The sequence below is a fragment of the Palaemon carinicauda genome, chromosome 6, assembly GCF_036898095.1.
Source record: "Palaemon carinicauda isolate YSFRI2023 chromosome 6, ASM3689809v2, whole genome shotgun sequence".
Lineage (NCBI taxonomy): Eukaryota > Metazoa > Arthropoda > Malacostraca > Decapoda > Palaemonidae > Palaemon > Palaemon carinicauda.
The window spans coordinates 89999505-90014912 of NC_090730.1; the positions used below are offsets into that span (position 1 = coordinate 89999505).

The window sequence follows — 15408 nt, forward strand, 5'->3', positions numbered from 1 at the left end:
ATTGACAACACAAAACACATATTAAGCAATCTCACCAACCAGTCAAGTACAGTCACACCACCTTCCTTCATCATATCAGCTCTCTCACTATCCATACCACATGCTTTTCCTACTCTCGTTTCATCTAGTGCTCTCCTCACTTCCTCTCTTGTAATCTCTCTCTCTCATTCTCATCTACAATCACCGGCACCTCAACACCTGCAACAGCAATTATATCTGCCTCCCTATTATCCTCAACATTCAGTAAACTTTCAAAATATTCCACCCACCTTTTCCTTGCCTCCTCTCCTTTTAACAACCTTCCATTTCCATCTTTCACTGTCTCTTCAATTCTTGAACCAGCCTTCCTTACTCACTTCTTTCCAAAACTTCTTATTCTCTTCATATGAATGACCCAATCCCTGACCCCATCTCAGGTCAGCTGCCCTCATTGCCTCGCTTACCTTGCGCTTTACTTCCACATTTTTCTCTCTATATCTTTCATACCTTTCTACACTATTACTCTGCAGGCATTCTTCAAAAGCCCTCTTTTTCTCTTCCACTTTTACCTTCACTCCTTCATTCCACCATTCACCACCCTTCCTCATGCTGCCTCCAACAAACTTCTTGCCACACACATCACTTGCAATCCCAACAAAATTTTATTTTACTAACTTCTACTACTCCTCTAAATTACCAGTTTGTCTTACTTTCACTTTGTCACATGCCATTTTCAACCTTTCTTGATATTCACTTTTTATCCTCGGTTTTTTTAGCTATTCAACCTTCACTAGCTCCCTTTTACATCCACCTACTCCATTCCCCCACTCTTTTGCTACAACTAATTTTCCTTCCACCAAAAAATGATCAGACATACCGTTAGCCATACCCCTAAACACGTGCACGTCTTTCAATCTTCCAAACATTCTTTTAGTTATCAACACATAATCCATTAATGCCCTTTTAACCACTCTTCCATTTGCCACTTTTACCCATAATGTATACTTTTTTTTATCTTTCTTTTTGAAAAAAGCTAGTAATTTATCACCCTCTCTTGCTCAACACACATATCTACCAGTCTCTCACCACTCTCATTTTCACCTAGTACGCCCTACTTCCCAATGACACCTTCTACCTCTCCAGCGCCTACTCTAGCATTTAAGTCACCCATGACAGCTACATAATTCCTTCTACCCAGTCCTTCTACACACCTAGTTAATTCATTCCAGAACTCATTCCGCTCTTCTTCACTTTTTTCATACGCACTGACAAAAGCCCAACATTCCCTACCCAACCTAACCCTTTCCCACATTAACCTAGATGATATCTCCTTCCATTCCACTACTTTACCTGTCATCCATTCACTCAGCAATAAAGCCACACTCACTCACTAACTCACTCTGTCTCTGTCTCTGTCTCTGTCTCTGTCTCTCTCTCTCTCTGTATATATATGAACACGTGCATATATATATATATATATATATATATATATAATGTACATAGTGTATGTTACTCAATTAAAAAAAAAGAATACTTTTACCTTGTAATTTATTAGCCTTCAGCATTTCTTCCTGTTCATCAAAAAGGATAGGGCTATTAGTTTGAATTGGACTTGAAGCGGCTGTATCCATCACCTTTTCCTCTACGCTCTTGACACTAGAACCAGCAGACATACTTCCAGGAGACAATTGTCCTAAACATGATATTCCATTATCTACACCAACAGCTTCAGTCCGAGACTCTTTACAGTCACCTGGTACAGCCTTTCCCATCTGACGATTGGATGAGATCTGATCTTTATTTTCAAATTCATTATTTTTTCCAATAGTTGTTTTGTCAAGTATGGCACTTGCTTTCTCCTCCAACACATTTTTCTGTACATCTTGTGCTTTTTCTAAAGCTTCTCCTATTGTGATCCTAGTATTTATTGGACGAAGGGATGGAATCTTCTTTTTCTGAGCAGAGTTTCTAGAAAAGGATGCCTTAGATGGAAAAGCAAGCTTGGAAAGTCCCTGCTTTATGTTATCATTTATATGAAATGCATAATCTGCGGTTTCTCTATCTGCATTACTAATCCTGTCAACATTTTCCTTTTTACTGTTCTTAGTATCACTAGATAAAGTTGGTTTCTTTTCTTCAATAATTTCACAATCATCTATGTCAGTCACTTTTTTTTCTGTTTTAATCAGCACACCACATTCTTTCTCATCTAGGACAATAACATCATCATCTTGATCTTCTGAAGGAGACAGTGTATCTTTTTGAGACTTTCCACTTTTCCAAAATGATTCTGAATCTATCTTTTTAGCTTCATTTATGGTATAACTTCCATCAGCACCTAAACTCTGCTTTTCATAAACATTGCTAGCATGAGAGATCTCATTTGTAAGCTTGTCTGCCAAACTAACCTCATTTAACTGTGTATTTTCAATAACATCTAAACTAACAGACTTGGCAATAATATCCATATCAGAGCTATCATTATCTGCAAGCATAGGCATATCCTCCCTCTCTTCCTTATTGATGAGCGTAGAGTCGTTAATGCCGCTACACACACTCTTGATTAGGTTGTCAAGAAGTCCCTCTGTTGAATTGACTTTGCCAAGATCTTTATCAAATGGATCTCCATCAACCATGTTCTCTTCACATCCCATCAAACTATTTTCACATGCTTCATCCATGTTTTGCAAGTAATTCATGATGTGGTCTGAATCCACAAATTCCAGTCTATCTGGTTCCTTGATTAGGTCATCCATGGTCTAAAAGAAAAATTAATAATAATGACAAAAATAAAATAGAACATAATTTTCTTATTTAACAAAAAAAAAAAAAAAATCTTTAACATACAAACCCACTAATCATATTCTACTTTAACAATGATGATAATAATATTAAAGTCACATTAACTTCAACAGTTCAAATTTGAAAGTCATAATGCTCATCCCCAGGCTTCATATATCATTTTAGACCTCAATTCTTTTGGTATACAAGGATCAAAGTCTTGAGTACTGTATGCAGAAAGGTGGTGGTCACTCACTCTAAAATTAATTGGTTTGTAAGACCTATAATATTGAATGAATACCCCTCCAGTAGGGAGGACAAACGAAGTTATAATTTCTAAGTAATCTAACCATAGTACTAATGGTTAATTGTCGACAAAAAATTGATTCTAAGTAATCTAACCAACAGTAATGGAAAATTGCACACAAAAATAAATTCTAGAAGTTGACCTAAACTAATTTAAGCAATTAAAAATGTTATCATGTAATTCCTTGATATGTTAAGTACCTGGAAGTGGAGTATGAACCAAAAGACTTGCCAATGAAATCATGTTATAAAGTTAGGCCCCATGAAGCCCTCTCACATCATATGAAAGATGAGGAATATTATTATAATTTGTATCAACTTTCTCGGTAGTAGTAGAACATGACCCACTACAGAAAACAGTTTCTTCACCTAAAAAACACCCAGATGTTAATGAGTTACCGCTCATAAATAGAATTTAGCAAAGGTTGTATTTCACCTTCACATTATTGCCTGGAGGATTGGTGTAAGAGCCATACACTTTTGTACTTAAACAGTGGAAATGGTGAAAAGGCATATAGCTCATAAATATTTACCATTATTCACAACTAATCGAAAGCACAACACAGAAAAGTAAGTTCTCATAACCATCTGACAGAGTCAGGAAGATTCTTTTTCAAGTGATCATATTGAAGAAAGTCTTGAAAGAGGAGAGCAAATTCCCATTAATAAATAGGTTTCAGATAGTCTAACAATCTTCAAGGCACAGTAAAAGGTTCTAAGCATGTGAAGAAAACAGCAATAAAAAAAAAAATTGGAAGCACTGAATGACTGTGCTTTAGGTATATAAATCATGGAAGAGAGCCTAATAGAACAATCAATCAGGTAGGGGAACTACTGACCAGTCTTACTAAGTCAGACATGGCCTGAAAGAACAATGACAAAACCAGGAAATGCTGGTCATTTTCAGGGAAAACATAATTCTTAAAAAACCTATCATTTCCATACTTCACAACCTTTAAATAAAGCCATATTTTTTCTACCCCCACACTAATTTCAGTTGCAAAATCACTCCATAGGTGCTGACAAGAGAGCAAAGGTCGAGACAGTGCCGGATGAGTTAGCCCGGGGGGAAAAAAGTAAACAACACTTTACATTTAAGTGGTTACTGTCACTACACCAACTTTAGTTTTTAATCTTGTGTTTTAGATTTATTTTGAGAATTTTGAGTACTGTATTTGGATGTGTGACTAATATTTCTGCTGTTTGGCTCCTCTACAATATTCAGATATGTTTACTGCTAATCCTTTTTAGAAAATATTGCTTTAAATGTAATGCATACAAATTTTACTTGGATTCAGTTGATCCTCGACGTGTTCCAAGGCACTGGATGTCTTCCATTCCTTTGTTGCTCTCGATGTGTTTCGTGATGATAAACATTTGAGACTTGAAAGATGTCTGCTATCTTGAATTTGCCAGAACAGTTAAATTTAAGGGGCTTAAAGGAAGATGGGGCTAAAGTCAGACAGCTCTGAACGCTGTTTGTTATGACATTGAACGTGTATATACTTTTGATTCATAAAGCCCTATATCCTCAGCGATTATTACACCAGTAGTTTTATAATTCCCTATTTTAATGCATCATTCTGGGTAAGTGCTATTGCAGTGGTTCTCAATCTTTTTCAGTTGATGGCACCCTAAACAGATGTAACCATTACTGTGGCACCCCTTCTTCACCACCCCACCATATCTCATGAATTAACTTATTTGATGAATATAATTACTCTACTAGCGGCTTTGAATCCATTAAGAAGAAACATCGCTATATAAAACACTAGACATTATTATTAATTTTATTATCATCCATAATCAAACCAAATCCAGCACCACCGTACAATGCAGAAATACAATGAGCATATTAGAAGATTTGAAGTAAAGAGTTATGAATGCAGGCTAAATAAAAAGAAAATGGTAATTACCCTTAAGCAAAGAAGAAAAAAAACATCTATTTTATTGAGATGTGTGTGCTTGATGCGACTGACAGATCCGTTTCACATTGGGTTGAATGGTGGACAAAACATACTCTCAATTCTTCCTCAAGGGTTTTCAGCCTTTCCCTTTTGTTAAATTTAATGTTTGCTAGAGCAGAAAACTCGAACTCACATTGGTAAGAAGTAGAGAACTGGATTAACTTTACCAGAGCTTTTTTGGCAACATGAGGATACTTAGTGTTGATCTGAACCCAGAATTCATCAAGAGGCAGCTGCATGTGCAATAACTTTAGATCACAATCATGACGCAATTCCACTTTCTTCTTCCATGAGGGTAAGCTGAGATTGGGTAGATATAGATGCAACAAATGGGTTTCTTATCCAGTCATAGTTTTCCGTGCATATATCTGGGAAATAGTGCTGAAGTTGTTCCAGTACAGCAAGATGCTCAGAAATAATGGGTATTATCTCACCACTGTTTGCTGCTACTGCAACATGTGAGAACATGTCCAAATTGCCTTCTTTTACTTTGCCACCCCACAGTTGCAGTTTTTCTTTCAGCGCTTTAATTTTATCAGTGGAAGATAAAACATTTTCTGATTTTCCTTGCATGCTGGCATTTACCTTGTTTAAAAGTTCAAAGATGTCAGCTAAGTAAGACAATTTTCCACATCAAGTGTCATCTGCCAGTAAATCACAGAATTCCTCTTGTTGTTCAAGAGTGAAAAAAGTAAGCATCTCTTCCTTCAGTTCGCATACTCGCGACAATACTTTCCCTCTGGACAGCCATCGTGCTTCCGTATGTAGAAGAAGGTTCAAATGTTTTGCCTCAAACTCTTCGCACAACTTAATAAACAGACGAGACTTCAGCAGTCGACTTTTTATAAAGTTCACCATTTTTACAACTTTTTCCAGTACAGATTTTAAATCATTGCTAATTGTCTTTGCAACCAGCGCTTCACGATGAAGAAAGCAATGTGTTGTTACCACACTGCTGTTTTCTCTCTTCACTAATGACACAAAATCCTTTAATTGAGCCAATCATGGCAGGTGCCCCATCTGTACAAATCCCAACACACAATTTCCAGGTCAAACCAACTGATTTTAAGTACTCACTTAATGTAGAGAAAATATGATTGCCTGTTGTAGTTTCCTTAAGTTCTTTACAACAAAAGAATTGGTTCAGTATTTTAACATCATGAATGTACCAAACAGATACCAGTAATTGAGCCATACCTCCAATGTCTGTTGACTCATCTACCGTAAGTGCAAACATTTCAATTTCCTTCACAGATGTACATACAGTTTCCTCTATGTCTGCTGACATATCATGAATCCGTCTGCTAATGGTACTATACGAAACGGGAATTTTCCTCACTTCTTTTTCTGCTTCACTTTCAAACATTGTTTTTACTAAGGCACTACATGCAGGTTGAATCAGTCTCTGCTATTGTATGAGGTTTCATGCTTTTAACAACTAACTCTGCAACTAAGTAACTGGCCTCTTGTGCTTTATCAGCAACTTTGACTTTCTTAGAAAGCATCGCACTCTGTTGTTTATGCTCACTTAAAAGTCCTTCAAAGTAGGACCGAGGCTTGCTAGCAAGATGATTATGTTTCAGAGTTAAATGCTTCTTCAATTTACTTGGAACCATTGCTTCATTAGCTAATTTATCACCACAAATAACACATAAAGGCATGGGAGTAACTTCATCACCACACCAGAAGAATCTAAAACTTAAATAATTATCCAAGTAGGAGTGATTTTTCTTGCCTTTTTTTTTAAGTTGATGTACTTGTTGGAATGGCCAAATCCTTTTCGCTCACAAACCCACTTTCGTCCCTTTCTTCACCCTCACCACTAACTTCGTGTCTTCTCTTCTTAATGACAAACTTATCCATCGTACGGTATGTTAGAAGCACGATACTGTTCGAAACAACTATAATATAACCCCAGAAAAAGCAAAGAACTTATGCCTTGAGGTATTATGCCTCACTGACTCCGGAGTGGAAAACTGGGGTTATACAAAGCCGACGAGAACCGAACACGAATCGACGGGCAACGAGCATAAACAAAGAAAATGTGAGTATGAACAGAGTCGATTGTTACACTTTATTATTACTATTTTTGTTGTTGTTGTTATTATTGTTGTTATATTATTATCATTATTTATTATTACTATTAGCAATAGTAGTAGTAGTAGTAGTAGTAGTAGTAGTAGTAGTAGTAGTAGTAGTAGTAGTAGTAGTAGTTGTTGTTGTTGTATTCTACAAGTATAGAAAAGGAAATATCAATCTCTATTTGAGAGAAATGTTTGAGCACATAACTTCCTACCTACACTGATAATTATATGAAGACTTTGAAAACTTTTTTTATTCAAATGTTCATTAAGACAATTTAGCCAAGACAAAACTAATGACAATTTTGCGGCACCCCTAGGCGCTGTCTATGGGGTGCCACGGCACCCAGTTTGAGAATCACTGCCTTAGAGAGACGCAGTAATCGCTCATTTATGAATAGCATAGTTTACAAAAGCCCTTCATATTTGATATCTGGTTCCGAGAAGGTCGTTGATTCTTCCCTGGTGAATAGTTGTAAAATATGCATTCATCAGTTCAGCTTTTTCCAAATCATTTCTTGTAAGATTACCCACCGAGTCTCATAATGGGGCTAATGTTGTTTTTGATTGGTTTTCTACTGTTTGCATATGCAAACAATTCTTTTGGGTTTTCTTTACTAGCTGAATTCACTCTTTTCTCTTCATGGCTCTTGGCCTTTCTAACTAGTTTATCTACTTTTCGGCTCAACTTCTTGTGTTCAGAAATTTCATGAATTGAAGGCTGTGGACCCACTGATTTATGTTTCCCGTGTCTACTTCTTGTTGCATTTGCTATTTCTCTGTTGAACCACTTAGGTTGTGGAGTTCCATTTGGTAAGATTTTTCTAAGCAGTATACATTTAGCCCTTTTTCCTTTATATATTTCTACAAAAGAGTCCCATTGTTTATCGATGTTCCAAGTTTCGTCAAATTCTAAATTCTTGGTGTATTCCTTCAGTTTTATCCAGTTACTACATCTTTAGTCTAACTTTTTTACAACTTTCCTTTCTTTTTGATGTGGAATATTTACCTGAAAACTAAATATTCTGTGATTACTTTCGCCAATATATTTGCCTACTAAAACACTGGATACTAAATTTTCTTTTGTTGTTAGCACAATAATCTAGTATGTTATTTCCCCTGCTTGATTTATCGACACTGATGAAGGAATTAATTATTGACAAATTCTAGTAGTCTATGTCCCTTTGTGTTTGATGTAGAATTCATAGCATCCAAGTTTACCACTGCATTGAAGTCTTCCATTAAGACAGCTAGCTTATTGTTAACTTCTTGTCCAAGTTGTCTATACAGCTCTTTGTCCTGTTCTTGTGTTTGATGTGGTGGTCTGTATATTACTAGTATGGGCATGTTTTTACATTTACTTTTGATGTTTGCACCTGTCACTTCACTTCTTATTTCTACTTTCTAATTTAAGTGATTTTTAACTTAAAGCATTACCCTCCCACCTATTTTGGTAGGGCGATCCTTCTTGAAAAGCTTGAAACCTGGGATTTTGTATTCTCCGATAAAATCCTTTGTTTTTTATTGAACACAGGTCTCGTTAATGCCTATGACATCTAGTTCCTCAATAGCTATCACTACCTTGAAGTTTTCCATTCTGTTTCTAACTGACTGAGCATTGCATTGTTTCACTCTGAGGAAATTTTCTATCTTCTCTTCCTCTGTAGCTTTGCTAGCTTCCCTGATTTACTAGTGTTTTAGTTTTACTTTTGTCTCCATATTCCAAGTTTTCTGCCAAATTTCATTTAATTGTTGTTAAGAGTATTTCTTTTTGGTCTACTGTGTCTAAGTAATTGTACAGACTGAGATTAAGTTGGTTACCATATACTCTATTGCCTTCTTCACCTAAGTGTATTCTATCTCTTCTGTATAATTTTCTCTTTCCATAGAAAGTATCCTAAAGATCTATAAATTCCCCTTTCTTTTTCTGACTTGTAGACTTAAGCCTTTCATTTATCCCTATGGCGTTACTGAGGGTGAAGTGGCTGACATTGAGTCTTGGGGGATAATACCTATAACTAGTATTGTTGGTCTTGTTTCTAACCGGTTTTTTTTCTAGCTGTTTAACCAAAGGTTCTGTTTGGCCAGCAGTATCCTTTCTTAAGAGTGAGACATTTCCAGTTGCCTGTACAATAATAGTGGTCTTGCTCTTTGTTATAGTTTTATTGACCACTTCTTCTATCTTCTGTGCATTGGCACCTGGATAGGACCTGACCTTTCTCCTCTTTTTGAGGCCAAAGTGCTCCCATTGGTCCTTTGCCATAGAGTCTCCGATTAACAACGTCTTATCTTTCTCTTTCTCTGCTATGGGGAGAGACTCTGTTTTTGGTGTTAGTTATATATCTAAGCTGTTGTTTAGTCTTCTTGGCCTTAGCTACCCTTCCTCTAGTGGGTTTCATGAACTCTGTTTTTGTTTGTTATTTCCTCTCTAGGTTTTGTCCTTTCAATTTGCCTTATTTTAGTATTTCTTGGATACCAATCCCATTTTCTACATCATCACCATCTATGACTTCTTTGTTTGTTATTTATAACTGTTGGAACTTTGACATGATCTCTTTCAATTCTTTTGTTTTTCATGTTTCAATTTCTCTACTTCCTGTTTTTGCTGTCAGAAAATGCATACACTATTACGGTGCAAGTTAGCAGAGCACCCATCTTTGTAGTCTATGCACCATTTGTTTGTTTGGCATTTTGCACATTTGTGTTTTAACTTCAGTTTCTCACTCATTTTTAATTTCTCTTATACTGTCTAAAGCGTCTGTTTCGAAATCTCAGCTAATAACTTCTATAATTATTAACTTTATGACCACTACTGTAAAATGGGGGAGGTGGCTGATAGTTACCCACCTACTGCCACATCTGCTTAATCCTGGGTGACTTTCCATCCTTTCTGTCCCTAACCTTCCATAAGTGCTCCAAACCAAAAAAAGTATCCTCGAAGTAGGGCTGTCCCTAACGAGACGCAGCTCCCAACTGAACAGCACAAGGCAGAAGCCTGTTTTCTCACCAGGATTGACATAAGAATGGTAGCGATTACTAAGATTTCCGGACATCCAGAACCAGCCAGACTCTCAAGTACTAATGTAAATTACCTTTAAGCGGAAACTGGGTTTTTTAGTTGGCCAGGACTCCAACAAGGCACAAAAGCTATGTCAATCTCATGCGTAGTTGAGCCTATTTCACTAGTTGGTCGGTCACAGGAAGTAGTCAGGAATTACACGTTAACACTTTTACCCCCAAAGGACGTACTGGTACGTTTCACAAAACTCATCCCTTTACCCCCATGGACGTACTGGTACGTCCTTGCAAAAAAATGCTATAAAATTTGTTTTTTTCTTATTTTTGATAATTTTTTGAGTAAATTCAGGCATTTTCCGAGAGAATGAGACCAATCTGACCTCTCTCTGACAAAAATTAAGGCTGTTAGAGCAATTTAAAATAAATATACTGCAAAATGTGCTGGGGAAAAAATAACCCCTTGGGGGTTAAGGGTTGGAAATTTCCAAAGAGCCTGGGGGTAAAAGGGTTAAGAATGTGCTTTGGGGGCACTAAGAGAACAATTCCATGCTTACATCCCGTTACCCTGGAAATCCTCCATACCAGTCTCTCGAAACCTGTAAGCGAGTTCCTAGCGATGTTTATAGCTTCCAGAGCCTCTGCTCAGAAAAAAAAAAAAAAAAAAGAGAGAGAGAGAGAGAGAGAGAGAGAGAGAGAGAGAGAGAGAGAGAGAGAGAGAGAGAGAGAGAGAGAGAGAATTCTTGGAACCAAAAGATATATCCTTCAATTGCATTATCCTTTGTAGCTGCTCTTTCCCTCACATACACTGTGTGTAATATGTGTGAGCATGAATAATATATCATCTCAAATTGCAACTCTTGGGACATCAAACATTATCAAATGGGCTTTGGCATCAGCTTTTGCATACTGGGCCACTTAGCTCTGCCCCCTTGCAACCATATATCTAAAGAAAATAATTAATTGGCTATAGTAATTACATCAGTTTTAGGGTTGAGATTTAAAGTGCATCATTAGGCAACCTAATTTATCATATTGTCTTGGAAACTATTGGTGTACAGTAGATGGTGTGATATGAAATGCAATGAATGTGTGCAGCAGTGTATTATCATAATTATGGAGCAATATAATAGGATGTAGGGATTGCAAAACCAATACTATCAACACATGGTTTCAAGTGTCAAATTATTAAGTGACAGTATTTAAACCTGTGGCAAGGGTGTAAGAATACTACCACTGTGTGACCTACATGTTGTGGAAAGCAACTGAAGGGACAGCTAGGCCCACTACCTACTGTGGAAAGTACTGCCTTGTAGTTTGACTATTCAGTCAAAGGCCTACTCCCAATAGCTATGGCTGATGGCTGCAATAGCATGCAATTGCAAAACCCCTCTTTCAAATTATAATCCATGCCAGATGCTATTATAGGGTGAATCAGGCAACCGATCCCATAATGTAAGGATAAGGGTAGGAAAGAAGATTTAGACCTGGGTGAATCAAGTCACTTCCCAGTGATCTCCCTTACTGCCTCATGATTGCTCAGCGCTCACTTCTAAAGGGCCGAGTCACGCTTCACTCTGCCAAAGGCAAAGCAAATTATTTCCTTAGCCTTGAGTCCTCCTATGATTACGACCGTCATTTCTGGCACTGATATCCAACACCTTGTTGGTGTTCTCCCTCCAAGCTTTTCAAGAAAGCCAATCCTCTCAATATCTCAATGTTCAATCAGTCTTTATATATTCATTTTGTTATTTTTTTATCATGAAATATTTGTAAACATTTGAAAAATAAAATGTTGCATTGTAATCTGACTATTCTCATAATAACTGTAAGACCTTTCATAAAAATCCTTGTTTTCTTTCCTAACTAAGCTAAAATACTGTGTAGTATTGAGCCGTAAGATGGAGAAGGCATGACTGATTGATTAATTTGGAGTTTTCTGGCATCCTGACCTCTAGGGTCACTGACGCCAAAATCATTTCTTATAGTTAAAGAATAAAATGAAATTCAATTTCAAACAATAAGAGCAAAGATGTCCTTAAAACAGTTAGATAGCTAGCTTTCATTAGATCTGACCTGGAGCCTCAAACAGATATCCATTTCTTAAAGTGCTATAAACGGGGCATTCAGCTAAAAAGTGCCTCACTGTGAAGGGTACCAAACAGTTGTCGCAATATGGCTGGTGTTGGCAAGTTATCCAAAACTTATGTGACCAACGCAGAGACGACAGAGAGTAGTCAACCCCTTTCGGGGCATCATGTTATACCTCCAATTTTTGGGCATCATGTTATACCTCCATGGAGATATAACGTTCGTTATTTCTTTCATCTTATTTCCTTCTAAGCTATCACAATGCTTTTGTCAATTATTATAAATCAAATTCTTAATTCTTGGTAAAAAAAAAAAAAAATCATTACAGAATATAGGATACCTTCCTGGTAGCAACTCAGCTGCAGCATTCCTTGCTAGTCAATCTGCATTCTAATTCCAAGACAGACCAATGTGTGCTAGAACCCAACAATATGACAAATTTGGAATTAATTTGTATTTTTAAATATTTAACTTAGCCAGTGAATATATAGCTGCAACTCTGTTGCTCGACAGACAAACTGTACAGAAAAAACTCGCCAGCGATCGCTATACAGGTTGCGGGTGTGCCCAACAGCGCCATCTGTCGGCCAGATACCAAGCTCTATGTAAATAAAGACTCAATTTTCTCTCTGTCGACGTGTCGACAAGACGTACTTTACTCGCTGTTGAAACCTGGAGTTTTTCCCATCATCTTTAGTGAAGTACTATATTCTGGTTTGAGCTTTCGCAGTGCAGGTGTTTTATCTTCATCTTAAATCTTGAACTCGTTTTGGATAGATTTAATTATGGTGACAAAGAGAGTATGGACTTTCTTTCACTTTTAAATGGCCGACCCTTCCCTTAGACGGAAGTGTGTTTAGGCTTTTAGTAATTATCTTATCACGTTATAAATTAATTATATATTTTCCTCTATATATTTTATATCTCTCCGCCTTTATTAGGCCTCTTCGATTAACTTTCCATTTATTATAAACATATAAAAATAAATGTTTTGTTTATATGCGACCTTTCCTGAGAGTAGGCGGTCCTAACTTGGAAACCGAAGTTAAACAACGTTGAGCCCTTTGCAATCATAAATAGCTTTTAAAGAGCTAATGATTTAAAACCTTTTAAATGAATATTTTTAATAAATATTTTATGAAAGAATTTCTTTGAATAGTCTTCGTACTGTTTTCAAAGATGAACTAACGTTTAGTTTATTTATACTACACAGTTTGCGCTCTATCGTTACGATAGAGAGAGAGAGTATCACGGTTTCACTTTGCAGAAAGAGTAAATCGATTCTGACGTTTTGTTCATTATTCTTTCAAAGCTTAAATGTTTTAAATTCTTTTTTAAAGGAACTTTTTAATTGAAAAACCTTTCAGTTTTTTCCTTTGGTCAAATAACATGATTTTTTGACGAAATGTAATTGGGCTCTTCTCTTAGGTGCGAAATCAAGAGAGAAAGAGAGAGAGAGATAGAGACGGAGGGAGAGAGAGGAGAGAAAACGTTCCGTTCAAGCGGGTAACGTTGTTCTCGAGTTACTCTCGTCCCTAGTCTCTGTACGGGGAGAAAGGATAAAATGTTTTTAGTTTTTTATTCTCGTCCCCAGGCTATGTGCGGTGAGAGATTGAAAACGTAGTTTATATGAACTAGTGTTTAGTCTCTTTCCCAGCCACTGAATTTTTTATCTTAAAATATGTTTTCTGTTTTTTGCTGGTATTAATGAGCTTGCATTATACGACTGATTTCGCAATTACTACCTTTTAATGAAGGGTAGAATTGCGTGTTTCAGGTAGAAATCAGTAAAAGTATCGATTTCAGTGAAATAAGTGCAAAACAGAAAATCGAAGTGATAAAGTGATATTGCGCAAAGTGTTACAGTGTTGCGTCCGAGGGTTCGTCTGTTCGTGCCTGTCGTTCACCTAGTCCGGGACCTCTTGCAAGCTCCCAAAAAGGGAAGAAGTAATGTCGAACGACTTATGTGTTCGAGAGGCCTTGATCAACGAACAGACGTTTCCCTCTATGGTATCGGGTGTATCTTACCAAGATCTACCCTAACATAAGACGAGAGAGACGTTTTTTCTCCTCGTCATCCGAAGGCTTTTCGCATAAGAAACCTGTCACAAGGTTTCGAAGCCCTTAAGCGAAAGTCAGTCCTTTCAGGACAGGTCCAGCGTCCTGGTTACAACCATTAGGACAGCTCTGACCCTATGCAGTCATCGGATAACTGCTCGCCGCCTAACAAAAGCGTAACACAGACTCCGAGAGTCTTTTTTGTTGGCAAAGTGTTGCGGTCACAGACGTTAACCTCGTCTCTTACCACAACCATTTCCGTTGATCCTTAATGGGTTGTACGGCAAGACATACAGAATATGCTTGCCTCCCTTATGGAAGACTATTCTGCCGATTAGTCCGTTGAGTCTAGCCGTTTATCTCATCGATATCCTGGCTTTCAGCCAACCTAACGTTCCTTTGTGCTTCCTGTTGACGTTGGCGTAGCTTAAGTCACGTCAGTCAGATTGTTTAGAACCACACTCGATGCGGTCTCGTGTGGATTTTCAGCCGCATTTGGACGTTAGGCCACTTGCTGATGCTCCTGTTGACGTTCAAGACGTTCGCTAACAATCGGAGTTAACTTGTTTTGACGCTGTGCGTCAACCTCCGCATTCTAGAGTTGTTTTGACTGCTCAGTCTAGGCAGTCAAAGCAATCTCGAGTGGACGCTGTGCGTCCTCACGCACCTGTTGTGGTTGACAGTTCAGTTGTTGACAGTTCACAGACTGTCAAGCAGTTACATGACGTTGCGTCCTGGTCCGCTACTAATGCACCAGTGAGTGTGGACTCTGCTTGTAAAGCATTGCCACCACGGTAGGTCTCTCCCTTGCTTGAGACTCAGCTTTTATCGGACAAGGTTCCTGTAGATGAGGAAGTTGCTGTTCCCCCTCCTACTGATTTTACCTTGAGGACTCTGTCAGATGGAGAGGAGCCTAAAGCTGCTTAGCCCTCTATGGACTTTAATTAAATCATGATGATTTTTTTTAAGGATCTTTGTCCGGATCTTTTTGTAACTGCTGCTCCTTGTTCGCCTAAACGTCAGAGCTTACACTAGGCCTAGCTTCTTCGAAGCCGTTGTTTTTAAGCTAGTGCTCTCTCGCTCTCCTAGAGAGCTTTACGTTTGCTAGGCGACTGGTTTATCACCAGGAG

General features: G+C 37.6%; 2 protein-coding genes across 3 annotated transcripts in view; both read right to left on the reverse strand.

Moving 5' to 3' along the window:
* LOC137642594 (uncharacterized) overlaps nucleotides 1–15408 on the reverse strand; it is a 101656-nt gene that overhangs the window by 48635 nt on the left and 37613 nt on the right. For both annotated transcript variants that reach the window (XM_068375289.1, XM_068375290.1), the window contains exon 2: nucleotides 1520–2738. In XM_068375289.1, coding sequence (XP_068231390.1) covers nucleotides 1520–2735 — 1216 coding nt within the window. In that variant the 5' untranslated portion in view covers nucleotides 2736–2738. The remainder of the gene's footprint in view (nucleotides 1–1519; nucleotides 2739–15408) is intronic.
* LOC137643140 (zinc finger BED domain-containing protein 5-like) lies at nucleotides 5953–6399 on the reverse strand. Its single transcript, XM_068375991.1, has one exon. It carries the CDS (start codon nucleotides 6397–6399, stop codon nucleotides 5953–5955), a length of 447 nt encoding a protein of 148 aa, XP_068232092.1.

What these genes read in the sequence shown, in the direction of transcription:
- LOC137643140 (XM_068375991.1), bottom strand. Translation starts at nt 6,399, where the DNA reads ATGTTTGAAAGTGAAGCAGAAAAAGAAGTGAGGAAAATTCCCGTTTCG.